At 36.8% G+C, this 20525-nt stretch overlaps 1 protein-coding gene across 5 annotated transcripts in view; it reads right to left on the reverse strand.

Moving 5' to 3' along the window:
• TFEC (transcription factor EC) overlaps positions 1–20525 on the reverse strand; it is an 88480-nt gene that overhangs the window by 21422 nt on the left and 46533 nt on the right. For 3 of the 5 annotated variants that reach the window (XM_062609607.1, XM_062609604.1, XM_062609603.1), the window contains exons 2-3: positions 11696–11947; positions 8927–9022 (exon numbers count right to left, since the gene is read on the reverse strand). In XM_062609607.1, coding sequence (XP_062465591.1) covers positions 8927–9022; positions 11696–11947 — 348 coding nt within the window. Of the gene's footprint in view, positions 1–2970; positions 3084–8926; positions 9023–11695; positions 11948–20525 lie in introns of those variants that run through there. The other 2 variants (XM_062609605.1, XM_062609606.1) reach the window with 2 other exon arrangements.

The raw sequence follows: 20525 nt of genomic DNA on the forward strand, positions 1-20525 counted from the left end.
TTCCTGCTTGTTCATGACAGGTTAAAAAAAAAACCTTTTTTTAGTCTCTGAAGTTTGCAAATTAACTTCAAAATGGGAACCAAGTTTAGCCAAATAGTGAGTTCATCAATAAGTGTATGATATCCCAGTCACTGTAAATCCATCTTCTAAATAGTAATATCTGATATACTGTGTGTTTCCATTTTTTGACAATGGGAAAACAGGCATAATTCTTGTATCTTCAATGTATGCTTCAATAAACTGGTGACTTTTCATCTAATTCAAAGGTGTTGCAGACAGGATGCATAATCTTGTGGCTCAAAACTAGTCATACTCAGATGATTGGGGTTCAATCTCTGGCTTTCCTTTGCAACTGCTATGCTGCTTGAAGAAAGTTAAACATAAGCTATGATATCCTTTTTCTTTGTAAATATGTATTTACACTGTCAACTGCCAAAAAAGTTGTAGTATACTGGTTTTAGAGAAGAACAGGAAGATTCCATTCGCAACTAAATGTTTTAGGTCCTTTTCTAGTTGCAATACAAAATGCTTCTATTTGAAAACAAGTGTTCTTTAGTAATAGCCAATACCCAAATGTTCCAGTTCCTCTTTTTATTGTCTAAAGAGAAGAGCAGAAAAGCAAATGCTTCCCTTTCAGACTTGTTTTCCTTTGAACAAATTGTATCTTCCTATATTTATCTTTAACATGGTTCATAACTACACATTCCTCAACCAAAGACCTAATGTTCAAATATATTATATTACATATTATATATTATGCATGAAAATGGTTCATTTTTTATCTTCAAATAATGATCATCAAGCTGGTTCATTATTCATCAGAGAAAAATGAACTCTGTTCATATTCCCAGTTAAAGTACATTCCTGCCCTGATCATATACACAGAATTCCATTGTCCAGATAAATGTCTGATCAAATATGACCAAGCAAAGGAATTTTCTGGAGAATCAGCCTTTTGCAGGACAGTTCTGTTCCTTCAGTTATCTTTCTTAATTATATGTTTTAACTGTTCTTGGCTTTGTTGGCTACAAAACTAACAACAGGCATGAACCAGAAGTAATGCTGTGATACTGTCATCCAGCTTGCAGGTGGAAATCAAACATCACAAGAGTACTGCCCTACTAACCTTCAGGGTCTGAAACCCAAAGATGACAATTAAACCACAGCTCTGATAGCTGTTTTACTATTTCACTAGTAGCACCAGCTAATGCACTAATTTGTGGTTCCATCCAACTTACTTCTATTTCTCTGGCTACCATAGGTAAATGCATATATCAAATCATTCAAATTCTTCCTGTAAAGACAATGAACAAACATCAGTACAAAACCACAAGAAAAATCAAAAATAGAGGCTGAGGGGCAAATGAAAACCAGGGGGGTTTGCAAGATTAGAATATGGGTCATTTTCTCTGAAATATAGATGATAACATCTCTATTACCAGTATTTATATCATATCTTCATACATTTCACGTATCACCTAAGCATCTGAATACACTGTAGTAAGGTTTTTACTGGTTTCTGTGATGTAGTGTGTTCAGGTAGATTAATTTGCACCATGCAGAGTTTCATTTTGGTTGGAATTCCTTTCTCTAGAGGTTGATTTTAGATATATTCCCAAGTGTTTATTTCTAGTGTAAATATAAATGCATAGTTAACTACTCCATAAAATACTGTACACATATAACGAAGGTCATAAAAGGCCTTAATTAATGGAGAAGCAGGGTTTAAGAAAAAAAAATGTATTTTCAATTTTCAGGTGGTCTTTTTTTCTCAAAATGGTCATTAAGGAATATTTGTATTTTCTGCAAGTTAGCTTTGTGTTGCAGTAAGAAGCTTGACTGTGCCTGGAGAATGATGTAAGTGCCACTGTTGTTGCCCTAAGCAAAGAAGTCTTCTATTTACCCTATGTAAATGCCATTGACAGAAATTCGTCAAGTTTAGCTCCAGAAGCAATCATAACCTGTACTCTACAGACCCCAAGGAGTTTAATGTAGCCTTCTTTATTATCTGTCACCTACTAAGGACTTCAGGTCTTGTATTGCAATATTGTATGCAGACAACAGGAGACATGAAGCAAAGGATGTGCAGCAGGGCTTTATGTTGACTGCCTGATGGCCCCAAACAGCAGGAATGTGCTTGCAGATCCTGCTGCTCAGGGACTTAGAATTAATGAGAAGTACATATTAGAAGAATTAGAAACTTCATTTATATACCTTTTTCTCTTACCTCCATTCAATGTGTGTTCAGCTCTAAGGTAAAGACCTTGTTTGTAAGAGGTGCTTACATACAAACAACTGTAAACTAATACTTCCATTTATGTCTATTTACCTTTCCAAAAGAGAAAACTGAAGAGGAATAAGGAACTTTGCCTTCATTTCATAGTTATGAAAAAATTTACTCCAGTTGCTTGAAGCTTGAGTCTTAGGCTCCCTTCAGCCACAGAGATTTACCCCCAAAACAGAGAAAAGTTATTAGACATAGTGCTTTTGCAGTGTTAGAAACAGAGCTGAGCTAGTTGAGCATTTTGCACAGCTTCTGAGTGCTGCAGCAATGTAAAAGTGGACCACAGTTATTCTGACCCAAAGTATTGTATTCTCCATGCTGTAAAGACCTTTTCTATTGTATTCTCTATGCTGTAAAGACCTTTTCTACAGAAGGAGGTAAATTGCAAACACTCACACCCAATCTATTTGGAGTACTTAGAACACACAAGATAGCTGTACTTTGCCCCTTTCATCCTCAAACTATTGTATTGTGTGAAATACTGAAAACAAACCCTCATCTGGCAACTGCATGGCATTCAAAACAGCAGTGGCAGTGCTAGCAAAAGACACCTTCAGCTGCTGAAAACAGGCCTGAGAAGTTCTCAGTTTCTGCATTTCATTTTTAGTTCTCTGTAACTGGAAGACACAATCTCCTATCTAGCACCTTTATACTATTGAAGAAAGACAAGGAAAATTTTTGCTCACCAGTTTTATTTTTGAGGAGTCTATTATTTCCTCAATAGCTACCGACTGTTCCTTCTCCTTCATTTTTCTTTTTCATTAAACTTAGAAAGGATACCAGGGAGTGCTAGGCAGAAATTATATACTTAGGTGAACTTTGATTCTTCCTTGGACTTTAAGACTAATCTAGTGTAGAATGTGATTGACAAAGCATTTTCATTGATGTTGTGCAGTCTTTTCAAGTTACCCAACCTAAGCAAATGAGGTTGTTAATGTTTACTCTAGCCATTTCTCTAAAATGGTTTTGAACTTTAGCAGATTTTATAAACTTATAAAGCTTGCCAAATGACATCAGTATTCACTAAATAAAAAATACTCATGTTTATGCAGCAGTGGGCTGCCTAGATCAGCAGTGCTATATCCACCTCTAATAGAAACCTGGTTTTACTTCATGATTGAATAATCACAGCAATTATTGAACAAAATACATTGAAGGATACCTACTTTTTTATGATTTCTGGGAATGGGTCAGACAGCAGTTTTGTCATGCACCAGATACTAACCATCAGTATTTGACAAATAATTGATACAAATGCAAATTATTAATGCCATGATGAGAAACTGTGACCTCAAAGACCTTGTAATAGCAGTGAGACTTTGCAGGCAGAGTGCACTGTGCTTTTATCAATAAACAGCTTCTCCATAAAATCAAATGGGAAGTTAACAGGTTTAATCAGGATTTTATACCAGCTGTAGTTAAGAAAATCATGAAATTTAGAGAAGGAAAGCATCTACCCTGTCCTGTCCTGATCTAACCTCGCATTCATTCCTGTACAACGCAAGATTTCTTCAAATGCCAAAGGAGCTCAGGAAATACAAGTGAGCCACAGGGCAAGTGAGGATATTCTCCATAAGCTGTTTTCCTGAAAGAGTGACAGAAGTGGAGCAATCCCAACTGACTAGACTCCAAAGCATACTGGAAGCAGACCATAGCTCCCAATTTAATGAGATAGGAACTATGAATGTATAAAATGAAGTAATGAAAATGCAGCAGTGAAGCTTCACAGGATCCTTTAACAGGTGACTTACTGCAAGGCAATGCCTTCACACAGCACTGCTCTACCCACTCTGCCACCATTCCTCATGCCTGGCTGCAACCCTGGCTCAGCCCTGCTGCCTAAAAGCTAGAAAAAAACCCTGCCTTTCATCATGCCCAGGTGCTTTTGCTTCTCCTCCCTGTTAGTGATGTAATTCTTCTTTTCCCAGAATATAAATACTATGTACCTCAAGTCAGATTCAAAGGAGGACTGAAGAAATTTGTTTAGCTTCCCAAATGAGAGAAGTTCTCAACAACAGATTCATTGCTTGTGGCAGTTCTCAGTCTCTGAGGTGATGTGAACTTCAAAACACCAATGATACCGTAATGATTTCAGTATGCAGTTTGAGCTGGAACTGTTGGAGGAATTAATGCTGTTTCAAATTTTCAGGTATTTTTTACTCTTAAAGGAAAGAACCATTTTGGAAACTATTTTGGAGAATTTTTCTAAAATTAACTTGCTTTAACAGATATCTGCTCCAGCTTTGTCTAGGACTACCAAGGCTATTCTATTCCCTGAGTAAGAATAATTATTCACATATAAAAATAAAATCTGTGTTTTCTATTGGACAGAAGCCACTGCTTTCAGGAAACATTCCCATTGTCAAGCTCATTCAATGGGATAATCAAATCAAATATTTCTTAAATATAACAAATAAATCAACATATAAATATTCTTTCCTTAGCTCTGTTTAGTGCTTCACACATTAAAATCTCAAGAAAAAGGTTCTCCTTGGAGAAGCTTTCAATTTTCTCCCAAGCAATCTGAAAGGAACTGCTCCATTTTGTTTAGTCATTCGGTATCCAGTACTCCAGCAACAGTGAGCCCAACTGACTCAACAGTAGGACCACTGCTCGTGACCTGAAGTCCAGTTTTATGGTAGTGCGCTGCCACAAACACTACTCTGCACTCACTACTCATTAGGTCTCACCACTAGCCATCTAATTGCTACAGAGCAATCTCCCCAGGCTTCTTCAAGATTACTTCAGAAAGCTCTTGTTTTCTGGTGCACCAGAAAAAAAAGCCCCCAGAAACTTAGAATCCTTGGAAATGTTCTCAAAATTAAATTATTTTCTTTCTGGTCCTGCCCAGCATGGTTCCAGAGAAGCCTCTGCCCTTGCAGAACATTAATATCTTCTCAGGTTATTCTCATTCCAAGCCAGTCAGTCTCCTAATGCTTTTGATACTTTAGTGGACTGCATGTCAAGTAGAGGACGTTATACCAGCAGCTGTACAGTGATTATCTGGGTGACCACAGTTATTTCTGAATGAATGTACTGGTAAAACACCAAAAGTTTTCATAGAGATTACTGTTGTGTTTGCAAAATTCCTAGGTTTTCTGGTGACTCCTAGGGCTGTATACATATATTAGGAAAACACGCCAACGTTTAGTAACGGGTAAAGGTTCGGTATGTCACACACTGTCAAATCACACCCTGAAAAACACAGAGAACCTATTTTTCAATTCTGCTCTTTTCTGGCTCTCTCTGCTGTGGCTAATGCTCTCCATATCTGCCTTAATACAGCATTTCTTAAACTTTCCTTTTTCAGATACTAAAAAGAATGTAGACCATAGCTTTTTAGAACTTGCTTTTAACTTTTAATGATAGTGTCATATGTGCTTTACATTAACAGACCTGTACATCTATATTTCCTATGTTCTGAACATTGGGAAGTTAATAAACTTTAAATTCACTACAGAATGTTGAATAGACTGTGAGGATTTTGAATAAGAATGAAAATCTGATGAAAATTAAAAATATTTACTTTTTAAATGTCTGTCACATACATGACATTAACTCACTTCTAAAACTCACTCATGTCTTCTTTGTTTCATTTTTTTAATTATTCCTATGAGGTCAGAAAGAAACCTGACCTCATATATGATAATATAGAAAAAAATATTGCTGTCTGTTAGTAAACCGTTTCATAAAACTTATTATAACAGCAAAAAGTGACTTTAAATTGGTGTCATCTTCAAGAAGTTTTTTTTTATTAATCTTGCCTTTTCCATGGTGAACAAACAGTTGTCATCAAATGATAGCTCATAAAAATATTTACAATTTTATTTCATCTACATTTTTCTGGACAAAGATATAACTGGGTTTATAAACATTTTCAGAAGAATTAAGACATATATAGGGAGGACCAACTCATATTTTAACTGAACTTCTAAAAAATTATTATAAAAAGTAGGTTTCTACCACTAGAGTGCTGCTAAAAGCAATAGAAACACAGCCAGATGACTCCCTACTTTGAGCAATTTTTAAGTTGCCAACCCATAGCCAGAAAGATTTATGAAATTATGAATTTGGGTCCAAACACAATAAAAGGCAGATAATCTACTCTTCAGAAGCTATAATTATTTTAATGAGAGATGGAGGAATGTTCTGGCTTTCACTTCTCTGATTCTACTAATACATGACTGTAATTCATTAATTCAGGGTCAGACAATGAGCCTCTGAGCAATTATTCACATGAGTGGTCTCACAGAATTCAGTGTCTTCATTTAATGTGCCATTAAAATGGTATACGGGTGCATCTAGCTAAAGCAAACATTAATTCACTGCAAGACACAACAAGTAGCAGTGCAAAGTACCTTACTTCAGCCACTCTCTGTTGAGAAAACATCTTCATGAGTTTGGCTTGTTGAAGAAAAGATTTTGCAGAAAAAGCACCCAAACCTTGTACCACATTCTGAAAGAGAAGGGAGTCAGATTTTTTCTTTTTTTTTTTTTTTTTTTTTTTTGCACTTGGGCAAATCCAAGACAATGGCAAGGAGGGAAAAGTAACTGGAGAAGTGTAAAGAGAATGCAAACACTGAATCAGTCAGGTACACAACCAGCTCAGTCTCACTTGTAATTTCAGTCTCACTATGTTGATGGTAACCGCCACAGCCAGGCACCTTGTGCAGAAGTAGCTAAAAGGTATTATGAGTCTTTGTTTGAGTACAGCACAAACCCAGTTCCTCTTCTCTCTCATTCCTCATAATGTTTCCTCATCCAACACTGTTGTACATACACATTTTTAACTCAGATAAAGAAAATGTCATTACACTTAGTGTGATAATGAAAAACTGGATCTTAAAAGCATATTTTCTACTGCCTCTCTATCTTTCTCTATAGCACTAATTATGATCAAAATTTTACAGGCAGGTTTAGGATGTTGCCTGAAAGATGCCATAAAACTGTGAGTTATGACCTAAATGCCAAACATCACCTCCTTATGCCCATTTCTTTCATATATATTTGAGTACGTATTGCCAAAAGAGAAGAGAGAAGAGGCAAAGACACTTCTTGATTGCTTACACACTGGTGCAGTCCGCACGACTTTTTGAAGGCTGGCTTTAGTTTGCATAGTATTGCACAGAGAGATTTGGAAATACACACCCTGGCTTACCTAACAGCCTGGTGATATCCTCAGCACAAGCAAAAATATAAATATCTGGCCCACAGGCATTGCAAGAGGGTCAAATCTTTGCAAATAAGATACCAGCTAGGCCTAAAAGTCATTGCATATTTCCTTGCTTGTCAAGAGTATGGTATTCAATACTTTTCAGAAAGATATGCCCTTCACGGCTGAAGATAAAGGCTAATGAGGCTGGAATTAGCATAGATTAACATCATCCAGTTTTAAAGGGTGTTGAGGGAGTATGACTGCAATCCAAAACCCAGAATTCATGCCTCTCATCACTATCCCACAGTAGCCCACCTGGAAGGATCCTCCCCTGCCTCATGTTAATTTGAGCCAAAATATTAATTCCCTCCCCAGGGACCATTTCTTTGCTATGTTCTGTACTGAGATACATATAAATCAGTCTGACTGTATTAGTTCTGTAAGTGGCATACAAATGCCAGGCATTCATGGAATTATTAATTGCCATTAATGCTGAACTGTTTAGTGGGCAACACAGAGGTGTAGAGATCTTATCTCCTAAGGTATTTTGGTAGCCAGTGATGTTCTGTAGTCAGAAAAAGATGTTCCTCCAGAGGGTGATTAAGAGCAAGCATCTGACTCTGTATTCTGAAATTAATTTTGTAGACTGTCAAAGCCTTTGAAAATCCTGCCTTCACCAGAGTGAAGTTACCCTTTATCAGTAACCATTTTAAGACCCTGAGTACAAAATCTGTGGAAAAATGGTTCCGATGATAAATTAGGATTGAGAGGACAAAAAACATCCCTTTTATAAAGGTCATTTTTGTGATTTTCACAAACAATAAGCTCTGTGTGTTCAGACCAGAAAAGGTCCATTCTTCCTCTGCAAATGTGTAACATATATGGAAATGTAAGTAATCTTTGTAATAATTCTGTAATGTCTTTTTGTAATGACAGAGGATTAACAATTTGTTATATTTATTGCTAGAAAGCATTTAATCTGAAAAGTTACATTTCTCTTCTTAGTCCCTGAAATTGTTCACCTAAGTGCAATTTGCCTTTATGAAATCAACAAATAGAGCCACCCTTGCTTCAGCATAGGGCACTGGAAAAACTACTGTACTGTAAGAACTATTACATGGGGAAGCTTTGATTTTTTTTTTTTAGATAAGGTAGAAAGATGTTTAAGCAAGACTTTAAACAACCTTCTACGGTTCAGAGACTTCTCTTACCCATAGTCCTGCATGGAAATTAGTACTTCCAATGGGTTATGCACCACACCTGGTGCTGTGCTAGAAACCCAAATGCTAATCAGACCACTTAAAACAGTTGTGTCCCACCACAATTGAACCCTTTCCTGTAATATTTCTTGAAGACAAGCAACCGAAGAGAAAGGAGAAAAGTCCACTAACAGTACTGCTTTATCTTCTGAATTGTATCATGTGCTTAAATCACTCAATGCAATTCTCTATCATAAATAGCAAGATGAAACTCCACTGAATACTTACAGTTCTTTGCATTAGTAGAGGAGTTTCAGAACAACCTATCCCTTCATCATTAAAACTTGATTCCATATTGATTATGTCTTCAATTACCTCTTCCATCTGATAAAATAAAATTTTTAAGACCAATCATTACAAATAATAATGGAAAAATGTTACTTTGAAAATACAGAAGAATTATTCTTGATTATTTATTACATCAGTAAAACTGAATTTCAGTAGTTTATGTCTTAAAATTCAAATACTTCAGGTACTTTTACACAATATTCACATTTTCTACTTCTTGTGGAAACAGTTCTTGTGGCTTAGCAAATCACTTCTTTCCTCCCAAACACCAGCCCATTCCCCCTTTTTAAGCCTTTATTGCAACACCAAGATCAGATGACAAGGAGGGCATTCCTAAGTCGTAGCTGTGATCTGTCACCTTCATCAAATGTGTCAAACCCACAGGGTTTGTTGCACTGGTGCAGGAAGGCTGAAAGGACCCTGTGGTTCTGCAACAGCATGAGTCACTCAAGATGTGGCATTACACACCTCTCTCAAGATTCAGGAGGGAGAGGTTTGTGTTGAAGGGGGTTTTAGAGATGCTAGGGAGGGACTCTTCATTAGGGACTGTAATGATAGGACAAGGGGTAAGGGGTTAAAACTTAAACAGGGGAAGTTTAGATTGGATATAAGGAGGAAATTCTTTCCTGTTAGGGTGGTGAGGCACTGGAATGGGTTGCCCAGGGATGTTGTGAATGCTCCATCCCTGGTAGTGTTCAAGAAGACCAGGTTGGACGGAGCCTTGAGTGATATGGTTTAGTGTGAGGTATCCCTGCCCATGGCAGGGGGGTTGGAACTTGATGATCTTAAGGTCCTTTCCAACCCTAACTATTCTATGATTCTATGATTTGGCAATACACTGGATACTTCTCCAGAGAGCCTTCTGGTCCCACTTGTGTTCTAAGTTGAAAGAAAAACTACTGAAGCAGATGGAACAGGTGGGATGAAACAGTGAATGATTTGCAGACGTATATAGATTTGGACAAGGTACAGCATGAGTTCTCAGTGATAATTTTAGTCTGGTTCCATTCACAAAATAACTTTGGGAAAGAGCCCTCAATGAATGTGTCACTGTTAACTCTACCGTGTGCAGGAGCAGTTGGCTTGTGCTCTGAGGCTTTTCAAGAGGGTCCTATGCAATGAAAGACTTTTCAACACAGGCTCTTATGCCACGTGGCCCAGCACAGATTATACGTGCACTCCTCTCCCTTTCTAAATACAAGACGTGCTGTCCTAGCAATTGTGCCCAGACTTACCCAGCAGAGTGTTGTCAGGACCAAAAAGATGCCAAGAAATTCCCAGCAATTAGACAATGTGAATGACTACAGTTCACTGCACTAACGTGTGTGTTGGCTCTACGTTATTTACTAATATAACTATAGCCTATGCTGAGCCAGAGGGCACATCTGCCCTAGGAAATTACACTGTGTCAGTTATTTCCTGAGGCTCTGGGATGGGATTATTCAAATCATTGGTAAAATGCCTGTGAGGATTCTGGTCAGTGCCAACTACAACTCTCCCAGTTGTCACCAGGCATAGTTCAGGAGGATGGTTTACAAGCAGCCATCTTGCTCTCCAGGTGATAGAATGGTACAAGGGCAAGCACCAGTTATTCCTGGCATGATTCCCAAAATCAGCCTGAGAGTGGTTCCAGCACGCTGCACAGAGCTGATCACAGAGGCCTACACAAAGGCCATCTATTATAATAATCTGTGCAGACTAGTGGCATCAGTAATCCATAAACCTGACATAAAATGTCAGTTGTCAATGCAGAAGGAATGGAGGGGCCCCAGATGAGCTCTCCAGCAAGTATCAGGATTATTTTTTCCAGTTCCCTCATGCTTAGCTGCGTTACATCCAAATGTTCAAATGAGTCACAGTGTATTCGTAAAATTTTTCTGTTCTGTTAAAGCCCAAGGTGTGATACAGCATAACCATTTCTCATTTCTATAGGAATTCCCCTTTTACCTAATAAGCAGTGTCTTTTGAAATCTATTGAAGTATTAAAGGCCATAATGATCTACATCTCACACTGGCTGAGAATCTGACATCTTATAATAGCTCTATCTCTATTAAAATCAATGGTGGTACTAAAGTTAGCATATCTATGTCAAGTTAACCAAGATAACCCATATATAAATGTATCAGCTAACTGAAAAATGAATGAGTGATTCTTTCAGTTACATCTTTAAGGTAATTAGCATTTAACTTTGTTATGCAGCTAGGATAATGATTTCAGACAGAAATAACTCTCATTTAAAAAAAAAAAAAAAGAAAAGTTTTGCATTGCAAAGTGCATATTCGAAAAATGTACAGCAATATATGACACGTAGATAAAAAGATGCAATAGTACATTTTAACTGGCAGAAATTCAGAAGCCTGATCATGTAAAAAGCTATTAACAGGGATTCAAGGGAATCATTCATGTAATCCAAAAGGATTAAGGGAACATGTGCTGCAACCAAAGGCCTTATGAAAGTAAAGAAAGCCCCATCCCTGGCAGTGTTCAAGACCAGGCTGGATAGGGCTTTGAGCAACCTGGTGTAGTGAAAAGTGTCCCTGCCCATGATAGGAGGGGTGGAAGTCAGTGGTCTTTAAGGTTGCTCCCAACCCAAACCATTTCATGATTCCACGATCTTTTGCTCACTGACAATGCAAGGTGGTTATGTAATGTTTTTGCAGCAGAACCCAAAACCCATTTCCCCATTCCTTTCAGCAGCTCTGCCCTACCACATTTTCATGTTCTCCGCCAAGGGCCAGCAGCTTGGTAACAGGGCTTTCTGGTGTGCCAGTGTCGCTGATGGGAGGCATGTGTCCGTTTCTCAAAATGGAGCTCACTCCCACAGGCTGGATTGTGTGGGAGTGTGACAGGGAGAGCGTCTGGCTGGACAGCTTGGTATCGAGGGTCAGGTACTGCTTCACCTGGTGCCTCTGGCTTTGCTGTATGTGGTACCTAGACTGATTTTCCAAGTGTGTTTGTACCTGGGAAGGAATGGAAATAATTGCTGAAGTTTCAAGTTACTAGTGCCAGTATTTGCATGTATGATCGCTTAAACATCAAAACAATAGATTCAGCTTTAATAACACTTGAATTATTATTAACCTTTAATCTTTATTTTTCAGGTTTACACCTTACACATTTCTTATATGTGTGTTGTTTACCCCTAACACAGCTGAACAAACCTTCTGAATAATTATCACAGAAAAATAGAATTAGAAAAGATAAACAATCCTGAGGAAAGACCAGAAGTATGCTACAAATTTTTCTCTCCTTGCTAAAGTATGATCTCTGTTAAAATTACTGATTATTGTAATCAATCTACAGGCATATATGTACTCAAATATTAATATCACAGTGTAGTAACTCTTTTTTACTTCAAAGAGTAAACAAAGGCATAAAGAAAAGCATAATCCAACCAATTTAAGTAATAGCAGCACCAGCAGACATTCACTCATACCTAAATCCACACTTGGCTCACCTTGTAATAAGTACAGTCAGTCAAATGAGGCATTGCTGTACTTTTGGAATAAACCCCCAAACAATAAAATAAAGAGTCCAAGCTGTAGCCTTGGATGACTGTTCACTATTATCAAACCGCAAAGTCTTCTTGAAGTGCCTCTTGAGGACAGATCACTTCTTGAGTTGGTAGGACTTTATAAACTGAGTGGTCATGCCAAAATTGCTAATTGAGTACTACTTTTGGCTATCTTTTGAATACAGAGATTGACAGTTGCTACTTCAAACAGCTCCCGTTTCAGATCAATGTTACATTCCTGCAATTTAACTACCAGAGGAGCCCTGCATACACAAACCTTACTGTCATTTCAGCCCTGTGGCTTTCTCCTCTTCCTGTGGCATGACTGGTCACAAATTTCTCATAATAAATTTTTCTCAAGTGGCCTCTGTGTAAGCATGATTAATATTAGTTAAATACTAGCAAGACTCGTTTTGCAGACCTTTTTTCTCAAAAAAAAAAAAAATCAGTCATTTATACAAACTTCTTTTTAATTCCCCTAACATACATAAGCAGAGACAAATAGCCCATAAAAGGGGCTTGCATTTAAATTAGCTATATTTTTTTACAATATTGCAATACCTACTTTATTTTTAATCATGTTATGGTGGCATGTCTAGGATTATTTTAATTATGTTTCTTTAAACTAATTTTCTAGTCAGACAAAAAAGGTTAAGTCATGCAGTAATGAATATAATATTAATTACTTTGATGTAAGCCTTAAAGTTATTAAATAATAGTCCATCAAAATATTGATATAAAAATCTTAAATATACTGTTTAGATTTTCCAATATTATGTTAGAAAGATGTTCATCCTATGTAAGGTTTTAAAAACTACATGTCCATTTAGGATTTACTTAAATCATGATATTACTTGTTTTAATTGAGATCTTTGTGTTAGTTTTAGAAAGTGATTAATGTACTGCTAATTTAAGCCTTGATTTATCATGTGTAAAGATATATGTAAAATTGTCCCAAATCATTCATATATCTATTTACTCCTTCAGACTTAAGCTTATATTCAATGTTAGAAACTCAAGCAGTTTCTTTAATTAGAATTTAAACATAAAATCTACTGCATGCCAGTTTAACCAGACTCTTGATATTGGGCATAATGCAATGTGCTGAGGGAAAGAAAATATGTCCCATTTTATGGCCAGAGGAGGGCTTTGCCATGCACTCTTGTTTTCTGCTGCTGTTTCAGAAGCACTCTTTGCTTGTGCTGTCCTTCAGGGTTACTGAACGAACCCACACAAAGTGAACTGTTGTCTTAGAAACTTTATATGCCTACCTGAAGCATGCAGTCCAGAAAATCATGTCTTCAAATTAAATGGGAAACATGAGAAATCTGCTGTGTCCAAAGTCTATACAACCTTGGTTTAAAATTTTGTTTTAATGAATTTTAGTAAGGAAGTGGGTTCTGCCACAGAATGTTGCTGAAAAGTCAGTGGTTTGCTTCCTGCTTTCTCTGCACTTCAGATTGCTAGTGGCAGATGGAAATCTCTGTGCAGCCTGATTTTCTAGTAAACCACTGAAAGACCATCCCACCAGGCAAAGGGAGGATCTGTGAAAGATAATCAGCTAACTGCTGTCTAAGTTAAAAATCAACTTGATCAGGAGCGCTACCTTTCAATGATATTCTTTAAGTGCTTATATCCTGTCAGTACCGTCCTGAATCTCCACAAACAGGAAAAGAATCTTGTACTTTACTGATGGGATCTGTTGCTATGATTTCACAAACCTTTCCACCCCTTTACTGTGCCAGTTGCAGTCATTACAAAACAGAACCACTGATGTTATCTATGGCCTGATTTTCAAAAAGTACCTAAATTGCAATCCCTGATCCTTTTTATATATCTAAATAAGTCTTAGAAGTCAATCCTAATAATAAATAAAGCACTTTTGAAAGTCAAACCACTTTGTAAAGACAAAGCAGAACTGGAATCCTTTTTTTATAATCATCCTGAGAGTGTACAATAAATGGGGGCAGGGAAAGACTTGGTATGCTAAAGGAATACTAAGATTGCAAGTCAAACTCTCAAAAATTAGAAATTACTGTTAAAACTGTTCATGTAACATGTGAAATAGTAGCAGAAATTAATTAATTAATTAATTAATTAATTAAAGACTTAGTAATTCTATGAAACCAGATAGTGCAGTGTTAAATACCAAGCACAATGTGTTTAGCTTCCACTTGAATGCTGGATTACTTCTATTATTTTATCCCAGTAGTATCGAACTAAGTTTCAGTTTAGGTTTTCAGAAAATTTTAGGTGAAATAAATTCCTATAAATAACTATTGCCATAGTTACAAACATTAAATATTGACTTGATTTTCAGCTTCTTTTTAATGGTATAAAAAGAGTGGATAGACACTGGCACAGGTTGCCTAGAGATTGTGGAATCTCCATTTCAAAACTTGACTGAACAAGGCCCTGAGCATCTGGGGAAGGAAAAGAAATCTAGAAATAGCCAGGAGGAGAAATTAAAAGCATCCTTATTTTGCCCAGTAATCCCAGTTTGGTGTCCTCCAGCAGGGTTTGGAGACTAATTTTCTAAATCCTTGTCTTTTGAGGACTTCTCATAATCTGTAAGAAAATGTTGTTACAGACTATGTAAAATTTTAAGATGAAGGCCTCTGTAACTCTCCAATTGAGTCCTCCTATATATAAAATAATTAAATCTTCTTTGGACCAAGAACCTGCAATGTTGATGCTGACGCACCTTTTACTGCAACAACAGTCTGAATATAGAGTTACCTTCTGGTTTTTTCCCCTCTCTGAGGGCCAATGAATTAAAACACATTTAATCGTGTGTTTAAAGCACAACAGCTGTAAAGGAAGACCCTGACATAGTTTTCAGGGTAGAGCATCCAAGAATCAGGAGCCTCTGTGGAACCTGGGTTCTCATCTCTGACTCAGATTGAGCTGTGTGGTTTGACAAAGCATATCTCCCATTCTCAGCAGACTTCTTTCTACTAAATATCTCCATGGCTTTCTTTTTGTTTGTTGGTTTGGTTTTGGTGTTTTTTCTGGGGGAGGAGAGGGTCGTGAGATGGATGACCTTGCTTGTTGACGTGCCCAATTTCTGGGAAATGGGCACCCAGTGACCACCTGACAATCCAGATGCTGACTCAGCCCAGGACTTAGTGTTGTCCTACTAGCCCATTGCTCTAGCTCTCAGTATAGTCACTGACCTGACCTCTCCTGCCATATGCTCCTGAAGTTATACAGGCTCTTTTGATAGTTGCGTGTTTAGGGTGTACCAAGGTGACAAATTTGCACAGATTAAAGGCTGGTTCTCCTCCCAGGCATTCTTTTGCAGCAGCTGTGGTCCCGTACTTTAAATGTTAATTATTTCAGATTGAGGAGTGAATGAGAGTATAATGTTCAACTGTAAATACAATATCCATTCCCTCCTAGCACTGCTTTTGTCTATTATCTGGCTTTCTTAATAATGGTGAAATTAAAGCCTATTCAGAACCAGAAGCATCAAGTATGCAGGGAGCCAAATGTTTCCAGCCCAAACTCAAACATTATAATTCCACCAGAACAAAGCTAGAATAAAAACTAATCTGTCCTTTGAGATGGATTTTGTAATCCAAAAGTATCCCAATGCACATGTAACTGACTGTACCTTTTTCTATTTTATAACTCACTGACAAGCCAGTTGTACAAACAAGAACAGCCTTTCAGATTACAGATGCAACTCAAACTTCTTCAATTGCTTTTTCTAATTTGAGCACACATCATCATATTGCAAAACTGTGGTAGAGTTGTGTAACATCTTTTCCCACATTCACACTCATTTTACTTTCATTTCTAATATATTGCACAATGGCATAACAAGTCCTTCAGTAGTTTATTTATATAAACTCTTTTACTTCCACATTTGCTGATGAGATTTATATATTATTTTTTCCATCAGTAGGAGAACACCTAGCATTCCAGAAGTATGAAAGAAGGCATACTTAGGGGAGGCATGAACAATGTCAATGATATTCCAGTAAGTAGCAGTGCTACATCTTGTATTGGTATTACAATGAGGGCAAGTAGGTGATACCTGTACCCCCAAGCTGCTTAGAGGAGCATCAGCGTTGGCAGAAATAATTGGAAAACTAAAAAGATATTTAATTAATTAATTATTAAGAGGTAGGAATATAATTAATGCCAGTCAACATAGTTCTGTGCAAAATAAGCCTTGTCAAACAAATCTACTTCTGCTCTTTGATGAGATTTCAAGTTAGGTTGCCAAAGGTAACGATGTAGGTATAATAGATTCCACGTTTGCATGCCTTTTGACTTAGTATCATTCAATATTCTAATTAAAAATATAGCACTACACAATATCAACAAAGCGTGTTTTAACTGGCTTAAGAATTGGCTAACGAACATGCATAATAAAGTAGTCAGCAAAGGCTCAGCATCAAAAAGAGGGGCTCTTCAGTTTTGTACTACTAAATATTTCCATCAGCGATTTGGGACTAATGAAAAACCAACAAAAGAGGATAAATATTTCTTAGAGTAGCGAGCCCACTGAAATAAGATGTGTTCTTATTCAGCCAAATACACATCTGCATATGCTGTAGAAAGAAATACAGGGTGCAGCACTGGAGAAGACTGAATGGAGAAAGCACCAGAAGCAATGATTCTGTAAGGAATTTGTAACAAACCATCATCTCAGCAATAGTGTCCAGGTGATGCTATAGCAAGGAAGAGAAAATAGCATAAAGAAAGTAATGAATAGGAGCTTGGCTTTACTCTGCTTTTATTTATGGCTCAAGAGAGATCAATAATAGAATCCTAAAAATATTTCTACCTAAACATTTTTAAAACACTATTGAAAGATTTGAAAGGATGCAGAAAAGAACTATGGAAGTAATTGAAGACCAAGAAAAGGGTGTTTCAGCAGAAGTTTAAAGAAACTCAGCTATATACTTGTTGTCAAATTGAAAACTGTGACATTTCTGTGAGATGCTGAATGTGGCATGGTCTTTCAGCTAGCACAGAAAGCGTGGCGAGAGCCACTGGCCACAGGATAATGTTAGACAAGCTCACATTGGAAATGATGTGAATAAACAGTGAAATACTGAGAAGGAAATGGTCTAACTGCTGTTTTCTTCAAACTAAGGGTCGATGACTTCCTGAGAGAGATGTAAGAGAGCCAAATCCAAGATACACTTTTATCACACACATTCTTGGACTCAAAGCTGAGTACTAGAATAAAAAGTAAATGGAATACGAAGTCTGTGATTTCAGAGGAATTTGAATTAGCAATCTAATAACACTTTCTGTGTTTCAATTTTATGGATTTTTGGGTGTGAAAAATGACTATTATAATTGCAACTTTGATGAAAATTCACTCCATATTAATAAATATTTAAATCTCTGCTATAAAATAATGTGCTTAAATATGGTCATAGTATACTGGACAAACTCAATAGACTTCATTACAGTTTGCCATTTATATAGGATGCCAATTTGTTCTAGTGCTTTCAGTAACTTCTGAAGTAAAATTTCTCACTCTGATGGGATCACATCACCCATCATTAGTCCTGAACAAAACATATCTTTGAAACTGTTTATGTGGCTTCATGTTCTTTTCAGCCACTGTACCAGAAAATAAGCATCTAATTATGAACATTTTAATTATTAAAATGTTCTGCAAGTTCTAAAAAAGTCTATTTCCATTTTAAGATAAGAAACACAGTGGCAACACACATTATTTTAGCTCTATTTCTGAGGACTTTCAAATAGATTTTAAGGGTTAGGAAAAAAAAGCATTTTTACTGATGGATTAATCCTTTTTAACTTCTATTACAAATGAACATCAGTTGTTTGTTTGTCCTGCTTTTTCTATGAAACTCTGAGAAAAGCATATTTGTGAAATTATTTAATAATAAAATGAAATTTCAATTTAATTTAGCAATTATATACTTCTGTTCTATCTTAAAACTTATCACCAAAAAATTGTAGCTATTCACTTTAATGTTTAGGTTATGAAAGAGTGTGTGATTATGTCAATTAATTACTTAAACTAAACACAGTAATTAATTTTTAAATGCGAATATTTTTCTTATTGGGACTTTGATCTGACTAGATGAGACCTTCTCCATTAATATGCATAAAGAAAGAATACAAAGCAAAAGACATCTAGTCTGGCAACTCACAGCTGTGTTTAGTAGATGCCTTACAGTGGCTTTTAAGTTAAGAAAAAATTCTCATGTGACTCTAATGCACTATTTTTCATCTTATTTAACCTTTGACATCATATTCATCAGGAACTTGTGAATGCTCTTTCAAGGGTGAAGAGACTGAAGAATATTTTAAAGTCCTTTGACAAAGGCCATGTCTTCAACAATGACTGCTGCTTCTGTATTTTGATATCTCAGTGTCTAAAAATAGCTGATAATTGTTAAGTGTGGGGTAGGATGGGAGCAATTGGAAATTCTCCATCACACTGCCAAACATTCTGAAAAGCAAGAGGAGTGTGGGAGCAAAAAAATGCAGAACAGACTTTGCAGAAACCAGTGCTGGGTGAGAAAACTTTCTCTGCACAGAATAGGCAGCAGAACAGAGTTTCTCTCAGGGAGAAAAAGGCAGCAGATCTCTCAGGGCTGTGGCTGTCAGAGGCTAGATCTTACAGCTAGCCATTTCCTGTCAATTCTCCGTGCAGACACAGGAATTTTGATAGCGTTTCCCCATTGTGGCATTCTCTAGCAGTCACTGAACACTGATGGAGCTCAGTCCTTTCAGGTATTCCTCTGTGCTAACCTCCTTGTGCAATCAGAAATGAGTTGGGGGAAGCCAACTACCTGCACTGAGCAGCTACAGAAACGTTATCAAAAGCAAGCACTTCTATTTGTGCCGCTATACCTGAGACACTCTTGGCTTCTTAATTGAACTCCTGCAGTTAAGATACACACAGCTCTGATGGCTCCTTATCCATCACCAGCTTGACTTCTGAAGAAAGGATCCCTAAGGTCTTAAGGCCAGCTTGTCATGTTTTAAAATAACAATGAGTCTCAATGACTTTGTGGTCTTCACTGGCAGGAAAGACTCAAGTTTTAAACATTGCACTATAAAAACAGCCTATAAAGTTAAGCAAAGCAAACTACGGGAAGTATTTTCACAAAAACTATCCCTTTGATTTAAGTTCAAGTTTAAGCTGAAAATCTAAACTGAATAAAACCAACCACTACAGTTAATAGGCCACACAAGCATAAGAATGGACCACAATCAAATTATCAAACCCTAGCTAATATCCTCACTTTGACTCCATACAGTGACCCTGTCCACTCTCTCACTGATTCATGACACCTCTGAATACAATAAATCTTTAATGTTCCAGTTCCTCTTTATTGTTAGTGTTATTACAGGACAGTGAATGTGACTCCTGCATCTGAAGAATGGAAAGAAACTTTTCTGCATGGCTAGCTATGCTTAAAGTGCTAGGTCCTGATAGATTTACTTAGCTACTTGTCTCTATCTCCAGAAGTTATTCAAATTAGGTCAGTTAATAAGATGCTATTAAATGCAGAAGAGGGTATCACAAACGTATTCAAGGAAAATCAGTTTTGAGTATGGTAAGCACAATAATCTGGGTTTTAGTTAAAAATCTTCTGCTAATGAACTTCCATCAGTACAGTTTGTTCAGTCCTTGTAGAAGAAAAAAACCTGCAGCATTAAAAGTTCCTCTGTACTTGTCAACTGCAACAACTAACACAGATTCATACAAATTACCGTTATAGCAGCATGGGAAATCCATAACTAGAATTATGTATTTTATTCAGAGATTCAAGACTTTCTAACAAATATCATGCATCAGAAAGAAATCTACTCCAAAATATAGAATTCATATAATACAGGATGTTACAGGGATTGGGAATGCTTTGCAGACATGATACAGGTATTGGGAATAACGAAAATGCTTGCAGCCATGAAAGTTTTTATTTTAATCGCAGTATTTTTAACTATTTAAGTCAGATAAAAGTGCTTAGAAGAGACAAAAGATTACTGCAACATGAAGATCCATATAGTCTATT

The sequence above is a fragment of the Pezoporus occidentalis genome, unplaced genomic scaffold, assembly GCF_034315485.1.
Source record: "Pezoporus occidentalis ecotype Australia unplaced genomic scaffold, CSIRO_AGI_Poc_V1 ctg14, whole genome shotgun sequence".
NCBI classification, from domain to species: domain Eukaryota; kingdom Metazoa; phylum Chordata; class Aves; order Psittaciformes; family Psittacidae; genus Pezoporus; species Pezoporus occidentalis.